Source organism: Eremomyces bilateralis (genome assembly GCF_010015585.1).
Source record: "Eremomyces bilateralis CBS 781.70 unplaced genomic scaffold P152scaffold_11, whole genome shotgun sequence".
Taxonomy (NCBI): Eukaryota; Fungi; Ascomycota; class Dothideomycetes; order Eremomycetales; family Eremomycetaceae; genus Eremomyces; species Eremomyces bilateralis.
Window position 1 is genome coordinate 547,097 of NW_022985077.1, and position 12,080 is coordinate 559,176.

Genomic DNA, 12,080 nt, shown 5'->3' on the forward strand with positions numbered 1-12,080 from the left:
CATAGGACCAGGATGTCGGCATGATATTCTCATTCCTCCATGCCTGAATCTAACATCGCCATAGTTCTTATTATTTAAGCCTCTCGTTTATGTCCAATCTTCGGTTTCCATTGACTCAATTCGACTCGATTGAGATTACTTCTCCGAACGCGTATATATTGTTGATCAATCTCATCCTGCCGACAGCTTGAGTCCAGCATATCACCATGGACGCCATCACAGCCTATCTCCCGCAACACGCTGGTTTTCTTCCGAAGTGGCTCTTTTTCGTAAATACTCAATGATCACTCTATTCGTTTTTAGACTACAGTACAACTAACCATACAATCACCACCTCAGACCGGCATCATCTCCATCGGCAACAGCATCCAAGCCTACTCCACCCTCGAATTCACCAAACGAGTCTACAACGGCGCTCCCACAGCCGATGGCAAAGACACCGACAAGAAGCTCTCCGCCGCCAGCCCCGTCACCCCACTCGCCGCGCACCTCTTCGCCACATGGACCTTCACCTCCGCCATGGTCCGTCTCATCGCAGCGTACCACATCACCACCCCGCCGATCTTCTGGCTAGCGTTCGTGACATATACCATTGCATTTTCGCACTTCGGCGCGGAGTGGCTCATTTATGGGAACACCAAATTGGGGGCGGGATTGGCGGGGCCGCTGGTGGTGAGCACGAGTACGATCGCTTGGATGTTGTTGACCTGGCAGGAGTATTTGGGCTAGCTAGGTCGGGGGGTTAGACTGGTTGATACAGTTATTGGGAGTCGAGACTTGTTCGATACAGTTCGCCGCCACAAGCTCGGAGTCGTGCCGCGGCCTGCTCGGGTGTGATATCGCGTTGGGGCTCGGCGAGCAGTTCGTAGCTAGAGGTTGTTAGCGAAAATCAACGGAATATGCTGGAAGTTGCCATACCCAACCAAGAATTTCCGAACCGTGGCGCTGCGCAGTAACGGTGGGTAGAAATGGATGTGGAAATAGCTCGCGTCAATCTCCTCCTTCGTCCCCGTCAACGGCGCCTGATGGATTCCCATGCCTACGAACGATTAGCCACTCATCCAGAAACCCAAGATCATCTCCACTCACTATACGGAAACTGCGTCTCAAACAAATTATCATACCGCCTCACCACCTCTGCAATGCACTCCGCCAACTCCACCCGCTCCCCCTCGCTGAAATCCACCAACGCACGCTTATGCTCCTTCGCCACGATCATCACCTCGAACGGCCACACCGCCCACCACGGACACACGGCCAAAAACCCGCCATTCTCAAACACTACCCGCTCCCCCTTTTCCGCCTCCAGCGCCGCATAGTCCCCCAACAAATGCACTCCCCCCTGCTCCCGCCGATACCGCTGCATCTGCTCCAACTCTGCCGCCGGCTCCTCCGGGAGCGAGTCGGTCGTCCACACCTGCCCGTGCGGATGCGGGTTCGAGCAGCCCATCGCCGCGCCCTTGTTCTCGAAGATCTGCATCCAGCGGTATTGCTTCTGCGGTGCGCTGGTCGTGGCCGGACGGTGGCTAGTGGGCGGCACGGTGGTGGAGGTGGAGTGCGCGGCGAGCGGGGACGTCGGGTCCAGGTGCGCGGTGTAGATGTCTGTCCAGGCGTGGATGATGGGGAGGATTTGCGCGGGGGTCATGTCGGCGAGGGTGAGGCGGTGGGAGCGGGAGAAGGTGAGGACATAGCATTTGCCTGTGACGGGTTCGGCGCGGAGGAGGCGGTTTGCCGGCGCTGGGGGTGTCAGTCCGTGGGTTCGGGATTGGGTAGATGCGAGAATGCTCACTCCCGTCTTGGTCGGGCGCGTGGTACTCAGCTTGCACCTCCTTCACGGCGCTATAATCATTGACGAAGACGAAGGTGTTTTCATACGCCGGGTTCACGTCGCCTGATGCGCGCTTGTTTCCAGGACAGAGGTAGCACTGCGCATGGTGTCAAAATTCTGTCCAACTTCTCGAGCACTAGAGCATACTTCGGGATCATGTTCCGGCAGGGTAGTCTTCGATGCCGACTCCTGCTGGCCTCTGTTGCCGTCGTTAGAAGCAGGCCGAGCCAAATGGTGCTGTGCCAACTTACTGCCATGGTCGCTTTGTCCGATGAGGGGAAACCAGTACCCAGCATCCTTTGAGCGGATTGTATCGGCGGTGCGATATTTCGTCCAAAATTTGGTCCGGCATTTCTTACTGCGTGGCTTTTGAACTGATCTCCTTGTTCTATTGTACAATATGGTATCGCCAACCTCAAGCGTTTTGGTTAAGGTAGGAATGGTTGTGGTAGAAATTTTGATTCAAGAAAGATTAGATTACATCATAGGACAAGGGTTTGGTTGCATTAAGAAACTTTTCGTTTCCTATTTTAGCCTAGCATGTTATATACAACGTTCAGGAGCGTCGGGGGATTTCATTCCGATTCAAACCTTTTTATCGCATCGCTACTTAACAACTTAACTACCCACTAGTTACACATACCGCACACAACATCAGATACACGTCCAGTTAACTTTCACCAACTTATAATACGATTGTAAACCTTAGATCTCCAATAACATGGACATAGACATGGACCGTGGAGTGCAATAGTCCGCGCCGTTTTGGATACGAGCATCCAAACTCCCATCCACTCGAATCGAAACCGAGAACAATAGCAATATAATCCTCCAGCACCTTGTCACTATTGTCACCATTGTCACCATTGTCACCATTGTCACTGACTACCATGTCCCGATTCCTTCGGCTTCTTTCGATGCGCTGTGGGATCCGATATATGTACAGCTCTCACCTGTTACGCATGCAACCTCGTGCCCTTATGTCTTTCGCGCCCAAAAAAGAAGACAATATGTTCTTCATTCTCTCGGTTGATTTCTCGCTACGGTCATACCACTCGCAACTTGTCTTCTGTGACGTCCGAAGAGAAGCTCGAACGCTACTGTGCTGATAACTCCCACTTCATATTCCTTCATCTTCGGAATACTTCTCAATTCATCGTATATAGCTACCTGGAACGACAACCACTTGTCCGAGTGGACCTAACTACCGTCTCTTCGTGCCCCTAAAGTTTTTCTTGGTGCTCCATGGGACGGCAGTGTTGATTTGTGGGGCTTCGCTCGCGTGGTACGTCTCCTGACCTTTCCTTTCCTCGTCTACGGTACTCATAAGGAGCAGATATACGAACTCCTTCAGGGCAGAGTGTTGTTCCGAGGTAGTCCTAGTCCGAAAGGCACCTAGACCGCCGAAGAAGACCAAATAGTTCAAATGATTGAGCTGCTCGGTCCTATCCCTACGTCTATCTGCGTGTCTCAAGCTCACAGCCTTCCACTGCTTCTAACCTTGATTTCCAGGTAATTTGTTACACATCAAGCAGTTTGCCTCGTTCTCACCGCGAGATCTTCTTACGCATACTACAAACCCCTCTATATCGGTAAATGACTACGAACAGTTTAAGGCATTTCTACGAGCTATGCTGCAGTATGAGCCGAGTGAGAGGAAGTTGCCGAAGGAGCTGTTGAAAGAACCATAGCTGTCCAACGAATGTTCATAATTCGGTACGTAAACTGGAACATCTGATCCTGATGTCGGTCCGTCCCTTGGTTCAGCCACGTATTGTATAATATAATAATCCATCCTCCATCAGCAACGACTGTAACTCTAATCGTCAAGGATGAGTAGAGCGCAGAGAGTCACCTCATCATCAATTAATATCGTGTTCATAATTACAATTAGCCCATCGTCCCTCGCCACGGCCGAACCAAACTACGCTAGTATCTTGGTCGCCTCTGTGCCGAAATTTGGAGACCTCCGGGGTGGATAAAATTGAATCGCGTTTCTTGGCAGTTTTCTACACATCACCACCCTCCACCGAAGACAGTCTGTGTAGGCACCTTGCATGCAGTCAATTCGCTCAAAAACAGCATAATATTGAAATTAGTATATATTCCTTAATTAGCCAATTACCATAGATCTGTTTTGATGAACTCTCCGCCGCGCTCAACGAGCATCTGGCAGCGCAGCGGCATCTCTGCCATTCGCGCCCGAATCTCCTCCATCGTGATCTTTTCCCACTCCTCAATCAAGATCTGTTTGAGCTCGTCCAATGACTCCCATAACCTGCATTTTATACGCTGTTTAATGAAACCCCAAATTGCCTCAATTAGGTTGAGATCGGGGGATTGCGCTGGGTGCTTCAATCGATGATAGAAGATTGTACAGAGAGTTGGGGTAGATCGAATGCCAAGAAATGCGATTCAATTTTATCCCCCCCGGAGGAGAGCTCAAATCAGGCCAACTGTGGTTGACAATAGCACAAATTGGAGTGCGAAGTCGCCTGTCATACCCGAGGACGACTTGATGAGGGTCTTTATGCTTTCCACGGTGGGGGAAAATGACTGCGGTCGGTCAAGTGACGGTACTCGGGATACGGATCCGATTTGTGTGAGATAAATAGCGGTTTCGCTCAATCAGGTGATTAATGCAGCGAAACGGTGGGAAAACCCCGTTAGATTCCAAAAGAGCGTAGATAGATTGAATTTGATCCTAAAGAGCCGGATCCTACGAAAACAGGCTGTTCTTGCAGCTATTTTATATGGTTTACAATGGTGATCTTTTCCCTAAAAAGGGAAAGAATAGGGATAGAATCGAATATGGATACGGAATGAAGCCGTGGGGAAACGCCAAGAAACACAGATATTCTGTGACAATTTGTACGGTGGTCCCATAGATTTGGCGGCCACAGTTTGTCAACCCGGGCGATCAATGGTTTCCTGGTCCGTATGCTAAAGCACTATACGAGGGGATGGATGTATCTATCGGGTAAAACGAGGTTCTAACGCACGTATACCATCCTCGATTTCCACTCAATTCGGTCCCGAGAAAACTTGGGTGTTTGCCTGGGGAATATCCGTGTCACAGGAAAATTACCTTAGCTATATCTGCCCTTCTACTAGCTTCCTAGTAGGGGCGTCCCTTTTTGGGGATTTAGCTTAGTTGGTTACATTTGACAATCCGCGCGTATTGCGCGGGACCATTCCCGGATCCCAATAACCTAAGATGGATGTACATGGGTGTAGGTGCGAGAAAGACACCGAGATTAACAATAAAGCAGCTGGAATCATCGGCGAACGGGGTACCCTGGAGTTCTAAGTATAATCCTATACTGGTGATCGAAACGGGCAACTTGGTTAGGAAAGCCAAGGCGTGGGACTGCGAGAACGCGAGTGAGCAGTGTGCAAACTCCTTCGGAGAGCGTGCGAGAAGTCCTCGGTAAGTGTACTCTGTGGCGCTTGGGTCATCCCAAGCAAAAATGGAGTAAGTTCAACCCCCTGCTTCCTGCGCAACCCCCAAGCTGCGCAGTTCCACCAATTCGCTCAAGAGCAGCATCTTTTATACTACCTACATTGAAAACGCGTTCAATCTACCAAAACCGTGTACTTTTTAAAATTAATTCCATTTCCTAATATGGCAACTCATGATGAACGAATATCAGGTGCTTTACACGCAATTTCTAGTGGCGAGACCAACTCCATCAGAGATACAGCCAGACTGTTTGAAGTTAACGAATCTACCCTCCGCCTTCGCCTTTCCGGCTCAAAATCTCGGTCTATCGCCCAACAGGATGCCCAACGCCTTACACCGGCTCAGGAGGCCTTTCTGACCGATTGGATCTTGGATTCAGATGCACAAGGATTTGCACCAACCCACGCACGCGTGCGGGAAATGACATCGCGAATCCTCGACCTACAGACCGAAGAAACCCCCCTCGGCAAGAATTGGGTTACCGGTTTCCTCCGCCGTAACCCACGCGTTAAACCTTGCTTAGGCAAGAAGCTCGATGCTGTACGACATAAGGCTTCAACGGAAGAGGTGATCACGCGGTTTTACGAGCACTTTCGTACGGTGGTAGCCGACCATGACGTTTCCGCAGACGATACATACAATATGGATGAGGTTGGGGTCGGAATTGGTATAGGAGCGAATTCTATTGTGATCGCAGACTCACAGAAGTCCGTTACGACATTGGTGGGACAGGAGACGCGTGAATGGATATCAATTGTTGAGACAGTCTCTGCGACTGGGCGGGCGCTGAACCCGGCCGTGATCCAGAAAGGCGCTTCCCTCCAGAGCTCCTGGTTTCCGGAAAACGCGCCAAATTGGTATTACGACGTGTCGCCGAACGGATGGACCTCGAATGAGATCGCTGTAAAGTGGTTGCGCGAGGTATTCCTCAAGGAAACCGCGACGAATCGCCAATACCGGATATTGGTACTCGACGGGCATGGGAGCCACGCGACGATCGATTTTCTGTATTTATGCAGGATTAGCAAGGTGGTGGTAGTCTTCCTACCTCCTCATACCTCCCATATCCTTCAACCGCTGGATCTTGCCTGTTTTTCACCGCTGAAACGATTCTACAAGGCTCTTCTTCGAAATGCAGCTTATATCGATAACGCGATACCGATTAAGCGCAGGAAATTCATCGTATTATACGCAAAAGCCCGTGACAATAGGCTCTCTCCTCGTACGATTCGCTCAGGATGGAAAGCTGCAGGTCTCGTCCCATTTAACGTGGAGAAGGGCCTCCAGAACCGGTTCGTTAACCGGTCGGTCCTACCACCGCCGCCATCACCCTTATCACCCACATCACCGACCCCACGGCCTACCGGGACGCGTCAGACGATACTTTTCTCTACGCCCGTCAAGCCTAAACAGGTTTACAGTACCTTAAAGGCAATGTCGGGCAATAATCGCGTGGGCAAAGGCACGCAGAGGATTCTCAGAAAGGCGGCGAAGGCTATCGGCATATTTCAGACCCGCCAGGCTCTATCTGATGCCAAAATCGCGCATCTAGAAGCTCGCCTAGAGACTGCTCTAGCACCTAAAAGGAAAAAGAAGGTCCAGGTAGACCTGAATGAGCGATTCGCACGGGTTGAGGAGATCAAGGCTGCTCAGGTCCAGGCCGCGACTGCGGTAGAGGACTACCAACGCAAAAACACGGAAGTTGACCTCGTAAAAAGGTCGAAGGATCTCTCTACACTTAATTCTACCTCTTGCTTAAACGAATTTCAAATATAATGTACTTTGGTAGAGATATAGAGTCTCAAAGAGGTTTTGCCCAAATGGTGGAACTGCGCAGCTGGGGGGTTGCGCAGGAAGCAGGGGGTTGAACTTAGTCTGGATGTTTTCATGATCTCCTCTTGCAGTTGAAGGAATGCTTTTGCTCCTTCCCCATAAAGCAAGGGCATGTTGACACCAAAGAGTCCCATCAGAAGGTAGGCCATATCTTCAACCTTGGTCGTTGTGCGGTGCGCTGCCCAACTCATCCTCTGCGCTATGCAGGACGCACTAAGTTCGCGACCGTAGAGCACATCCACATTTATCTTTGTCACTCTATGGATCTCGTGAACAAGTCGGTTTTTCGTCCTAGAAGGGACCAGTCTTTGGCAAAGAAGTGGATTTCGCCGGGCGCAATGAGTTCTTGCAAGGTCCAGCCTCTCGTCACCCAGCGGCTTCGAGAGAGAGATATTTCGAAATACTCGCTCCCTGGGTGATCCGCCGGATACGCTGGAACATCGGCAAGGTAGGCAACGCACAAGGCTCCTTGCTTGTACCATTGAAACATGGAGTTGATGCCTCTGACAGCTCGGCACTGCTGGACTTGTCGATGCAGATGAGATCAACCTAGGCGAACATACCCAGCACGTTCTCTTGATGGGTTAATTAAACCCTCTCACCAACTGAGCTCCATTCCCTTTGCGCAATACTACGATTTGCCGCCAGACAAAAGTAGAAAAATAATAAAAGCATAGCCATTTCTCGGGGCATTCCGTATGGATATATATAAGGCTAAGTAGTTATAATTTGCGGTCGAGTCAATCTGGCCGTCGTCCCAAACAGGCCTCACCTGAAGCCCCACCACGCAAAAGACCGCCTCCGGTTTACCCACGAATTCCTTAAATTCGACTTCTCCCGGACCTACTCTACGGACGAGTGCTCGTATGAGAAGGGGGCGGGCGGTAAGCAGGTATGGGTATGGCGCCTGTACCACGAAGCGTATGAACCGCGAATGATAGAGCCAAAGACGGCAGGGAAGGCGATTTCGCAGATGATTTGGGGCTCAATTTCGCGTGATGGGCGATCAGATCTGGTGATCATGGACCGCGACGAAACCTCCGCAAGACAGGGCTATTCCGCGAAATCCTACATCGCTGCATTGGAGGAGGGACTCCTCCATACGTACGAACCCGGGATATTGTTATCCAGGATAACGCAAAGGTCCATACGGCCAAAATCACCCAAGAATGGCTGGAGACGCACGGCATCTGGGTCATAGATTGGCCGGTCAATTCCCCAGACATCAACCCCATTGAACATATGTGGCATCTGTTGAAAACCAAGGTCCTAGAGCTCCACCTTGAATTAAAGATGATGGGCGCCTAGGAGGAGGCACGGGAGGCCATGAATGCGGCGTTAAAGGAGACGTGGTGGGCGGTCCCTTGGGAGACAATCCGAGATCTGATCGACTCAATTCCGCGACGTCTACAGGCAGCAATCAAGGTAAAAGGGTGGCATACGAAATATTAGATATTTTCCAATTAAGCAATCAAAAAAGTAGACTGAATTTGCGTATGTACGTGTTTTTCAGCGTATCTCAAGATACAGTGTATGGCGATCGAATTTAGTGATTTTCGGGGGTGTGCCCAGAGTCGTGATGACTGCATACGATCATTAGGGTCTGAGCGCTTCGGTTTGGATCACAATTCACAAAACTTAATGAGATTGGCGGAACAATCTGATCGGAACGCCTCATCACTTGTGATTCGACGACATGCTTCGGCAACAGCCATAGTTCGGTCCAACCGACCAGCTTAGCGCCTGCTTAGCGCCAGAGCACGGTCAAATCGCAGACACGAGGCTGAGACCGTGGACAGGGCACTGTGGAGTGACCGGAATATACGCAGCCTTGGGCCAGAACTTATAATGGCCTTTCTCTGCCGCTACGGTCGTCGTCCTTGTTCTTCAAGGGCAACTCAACTCTCGCTTCTTCGTTAACGTAGGCAAACCGCACAACCTGTCATTCCACCCGCCCATCTGCCGGCCTGGCGCGCTTCCCTCCACACCATGGCATCCCTCAACTCTCTCGACAGCCCCGACTCCTATGCGGTCGCCTGGATCGCAGCTCTTCACATCGAGCGGGCCGCTGCAGAAGCGATATTCGACGAGGAACATGCGCCCCCAACTGGCTTCGCTAGGCACCCAACCGACGCGAACCGTTATACATGGGGTCGTATGGGAGAGCACAACATCGTTATCGTCTCTCTTGCCGCCGGAGACTATGGAACCACCTCGGCTACGACTACAGCCTCGAGCCTGCTTGCCTCTCTGCCATCCATCCGTGTTGGTCTTCTGGTCGGCATAGGCGGCGGCATCGCACGACCGGACGATGACTGCGATATCCGGCTCGGCGATATTGTCGTGAGCCAGCCCGATGGGACCACAGGCGGCGTCTGCCAGTACGACCTGATCAAGGCAAAACCTGGTGACAGGCGTGAGCGCAAAGGCTTCCTCGGACGGCCTCCGACGGTCCTCCTCAACGCGCTTGCCAGCATCCGGGCCGATCACGAGCGAAAAGACTCCAAGGTTCCCTGCTTCCTTCAACAGATGTTAGAGAAGTACCCGAAGATGGGCAAGAGATCCAAGACAAGTCCTGGCTATGCTTACCAGGGCTTCGACAACGATCGCCTCTTTAAAACTTCTAGTGGCCATGTCTCCGGGCCGGACTGTCGGGGCTGCGACGCGGCTGGCGAGGTTCAACGCGATCCTCGAGACACCACCGACCCCGATATCCACTACGGGACCATCGCATCCGGTAACACGCTGGTCAAAGACGCCGCTGCGCGCGATCGGATTGTTGCCGACGTCGGCGAGGATTGTATCTGCTTTGAGATGGAAGCAGCCGGCCTGATGAACCTCTTTCCTTGTCTTGTGATCCGAGGGATCTGCGACTATGCCGATTCCCACAAGAACGATCGATGGCAACGCTACGCCTCGGCCACCGCCGCTGCGTATGCTAAGGAGCTCCTGGCGTACGTGCCGGTTGCGGAGGTCCAGGAGACCAAGAAGGCGCTGGAAATGCTTCAATCAGGTTAGTGATCTATATCCTCCGACAGGGCCCTGGCCTGGCGAATAAACACGGAGGAGTAATAATCTCACGTCGAGCACATTCTGACCTGCCTTAGTTGAACAAAAAATCGATAGTATGCAGCAGACCATAGGTGTAGCGAAAATAGCCACTGATTCCATCCAGGCCGACCTTCGTACCGATAAGATCAAGCGCTGGCTTCGCCCCTCCGATCCGTCTATAAACGCCAACCACGCGCGGGAGCTCCGCCATGAGGGGACAGGTGCGTGGCTCCTAGAAAACCCGGCATTCCAGGAGTGGCGCTCGGGGTCGCGTCGACATTTGTGGTTGTATGGTCTCGCGGGATGTGGAAAGACGGTTCTTAGCGCAACTGTGCTGGATCATCTCGAGAAGGGAAACGACCGTCTTATCCTCAGCTTCTTCTTTGACTTTGGCGACGCGGAAAAGCAGACTGTGAATGGCATGCTGCGGTCGCTTGCTTTCCAACTCTACCGAGGCCGCGGTGCCTCTGCAGGTGTTCTTGACGCCTCATTCCAAGCACACCAGGGTGGCCGTGACCAAATTGCGACAAAGGCGCTCTCGGATGTTTTATTCAAGATTCTCGCAGTCGAGGCGAAGGTCTCTATCGTTCTGGACGCCTTGGACGAGTCGACAACTAGGCGCGAACTACTCCTCTGGATCAAGGACGTAGTTTGCAGGCCAGAGCTGGGCCACGTCCAGTTGATTTGTACCGGTCGGCCTGAAGCCGAGTTCCTGCACGACATGCCTTCGTCGATAGGCGACGAAAACCGCTTAGCACTCGATAAGCAGGCTGTTAACGCCGATATCCGATCGTACGTCGCAGCACAGCTTTCGCAACGACGTGACTTTCAGGACATGCGCCTGTCACAGGATCTCCTCGAGCTGATCCTCAGTAAGGTTGGCGGGGGCGCCGACGGGATGTAAGTTTTGGCCCAATTCTTCCGTGTCCTGACCGTTTTTCTGAGATGCATCACAGGTTCAGATGGGCAGCCTGTCAATTAGACAGTCTTGCCAGATGCCCGAGTCCCATGGCTATCAAAATCGCTCTCGATCATCTACCGCAGGACCTGAAAGAGACGTACAAGCGAATGCTCTACAGCATCCCGAAAGACCGCAGGAACAGTGCTGTCCGCCTATTACAGTTTCTCGTCCATACCCGTTGGCCTTTAACGGTGCTGGACGCCATGGAGATTATCGCGACAGACATAGAGAAGGATCCACCGCGTTTCGACGTTGACGGGAGAGTGTTTCGTGAGGAAGAATTTCTACGGCACTGTCCTAGCCTTATCTCCATCGTTCTTGGGTATAGAGACGGCAGGACCATAAAGGAGTTACATCTTGCCCACTTTTCCGTCAAAGAGTACCTTCTTGGGGAGAATAAGTTCAAGATTCCGACTGCCAGCATTTCCATCACGAAGACATGCTTGACATATCTTACGGACATCGATGGTAGCCACCAAAATATCAAACAGGATTTTCCGATGGCAAGATTTGCGGCGAAAGTCTGGACAGGCTTTGCTGCGTTGGCTCAGGTTTCAGAAGATATAGTTCGAGCGACTAACAGGTTCATAGAAGAGGAAGTGACGTTCCAACGATGGGCTCGCTTGTATCAGGCTGATACGGATTGGGACGCTGACCCAGGTCCTCCACGAGGTTCCAAGCTCTACTATGCTTGCTTCGTTGGGCTCGTAGCGCCTGCGCGATATCTTATCGGCAAGGGAGCAGATGTCAATGCCCAGGGCGGCGAGTACGGCAACGCTCTCCAAGCCGCCTCATCAGGAGGCTATCAGGAGATTGCCGCCCTGATCTTAGACAAAGGAGCAGATGTTAATGCCCAGGGCGGCAAGTACGGCAACGCTCTCCAAGCCACCTCAGCAGGAGGCCATCAGGAGATTGCCGCCCTGCTCTTAGACAAGGGAGCAGAT

The 12,080-nt window shown here is 52.0% G+C and overlaps 4 protein-coding genes across 4 annotated transcripts; 2 read left to right on the forward strand and 2 right to left on the reverse strand.

Annotated features, from left to right (window-relative positions):
• Window positions 1-206: 206 nt before the first annotated feature.
• On the forward strand, window positions 207-729 carry P152DRAFT_397908 (Erg28-like protein; the record flags this gene model as incomplete). The annotated part of the gene is made up of 2 exons (XM_033676431.1): window positions 207-269; window positions 340-729. 2 exons carry the CDS (start codon window positions 207-209, stop codon window positions 727-729), a joined length of 453 nt encoding a protein of 150 aa, XP_033533701.1.
• A 109-nt stretch (window positions 730-838) lies between these two features.
• On the reverse strand, window positions 839-2,276 carry P152DRAFT_459020 (galactose-1-phosphate uridylyltransferase). Its single transcript, XM_033679595.1, has 5 exons — window positions 2,080-2,276; window positions 1,976-2,027; window positions 1,790-1,925; window positions 1,090-1,737; window positions 839-1,039 (listed from the first exon to the last, which is right to left on the reverse strand). The coding sequence occupies exons 1-5, from the start codon at window positions 2,178-2,180 to the stop codon at window positions 870-872; spliced, it is 1,107 nt and encodes a 368-aa protein (XP_033533702.1). The 5' UTR covers window positions 2,181-2,276; the 3' UTR covers window positions 839-869.
• A 4,473-nt stretch (window positions 2,277-6,749) lies between these two features.
• P152DRAFT_44048 (uncharacterized protein) lies at window positions 6,750-7,832 on the reverse strand. The gene has a single exon (XM_033677666.1). It carries the CDS (start codon window positions 7,604-7,606, stop codon window positions 7,058-7,060), a length of 549 nt encoding a protein of 182 aa, XP_033533703.1. The 5' UTR covers window positions 7,607-7,832; the 3' UTR covers window positions 6,750-7,057.
• A 1,281-nt stretch (window positions 7,833-9,113) lies between these two features.
• P152DRAFT_384913 (purine and uridine phosphorylase) lies at window positions 9,114-12,080 on the forward strand (the record flags this gene model as incomplete). The annotated part of the gene is made up of 3 exons (XM_033675813.1): window positions 9,114-10,137; window positions 10,232-11,047; window positions 11,158-12,080. Coding segments are annotated over 3 exons (2,763 nt in total), but the record flags the coding sequence as incomplete, so codon positions are not given.

Coding starts and splice junctions, on each gene's coding strand:
- P152DRAFT_459020 (XM_033679595.1), bottom strand. CDS start 2,180: ATGCCGGACCAAATTTTGGACGAAATATCGCACCGCCGATACAATCCG. Junction 2,028..2,079: donor CGGACAAAGCGACCATGGCA/GTAAGTTGGCAC, acceptor CGACGGCAACAG/AGGCCAGCAGGAGTCGGCAT. Junction 1,738..1,789: donor CGCGCCCGACCAAGACGGGA/GTGAGCATTCTC, acceptor TGACACCCCCAG/CGCCGGCAAACCGCCTCCTC.
- P152DRAFT_44048 (XM_033677666.1), bottom strand. CDS start 7,606: ATGGTACAAGCAAGGAGCCTTGTGCGTTGCCTACCTTGCCGATGTTCC.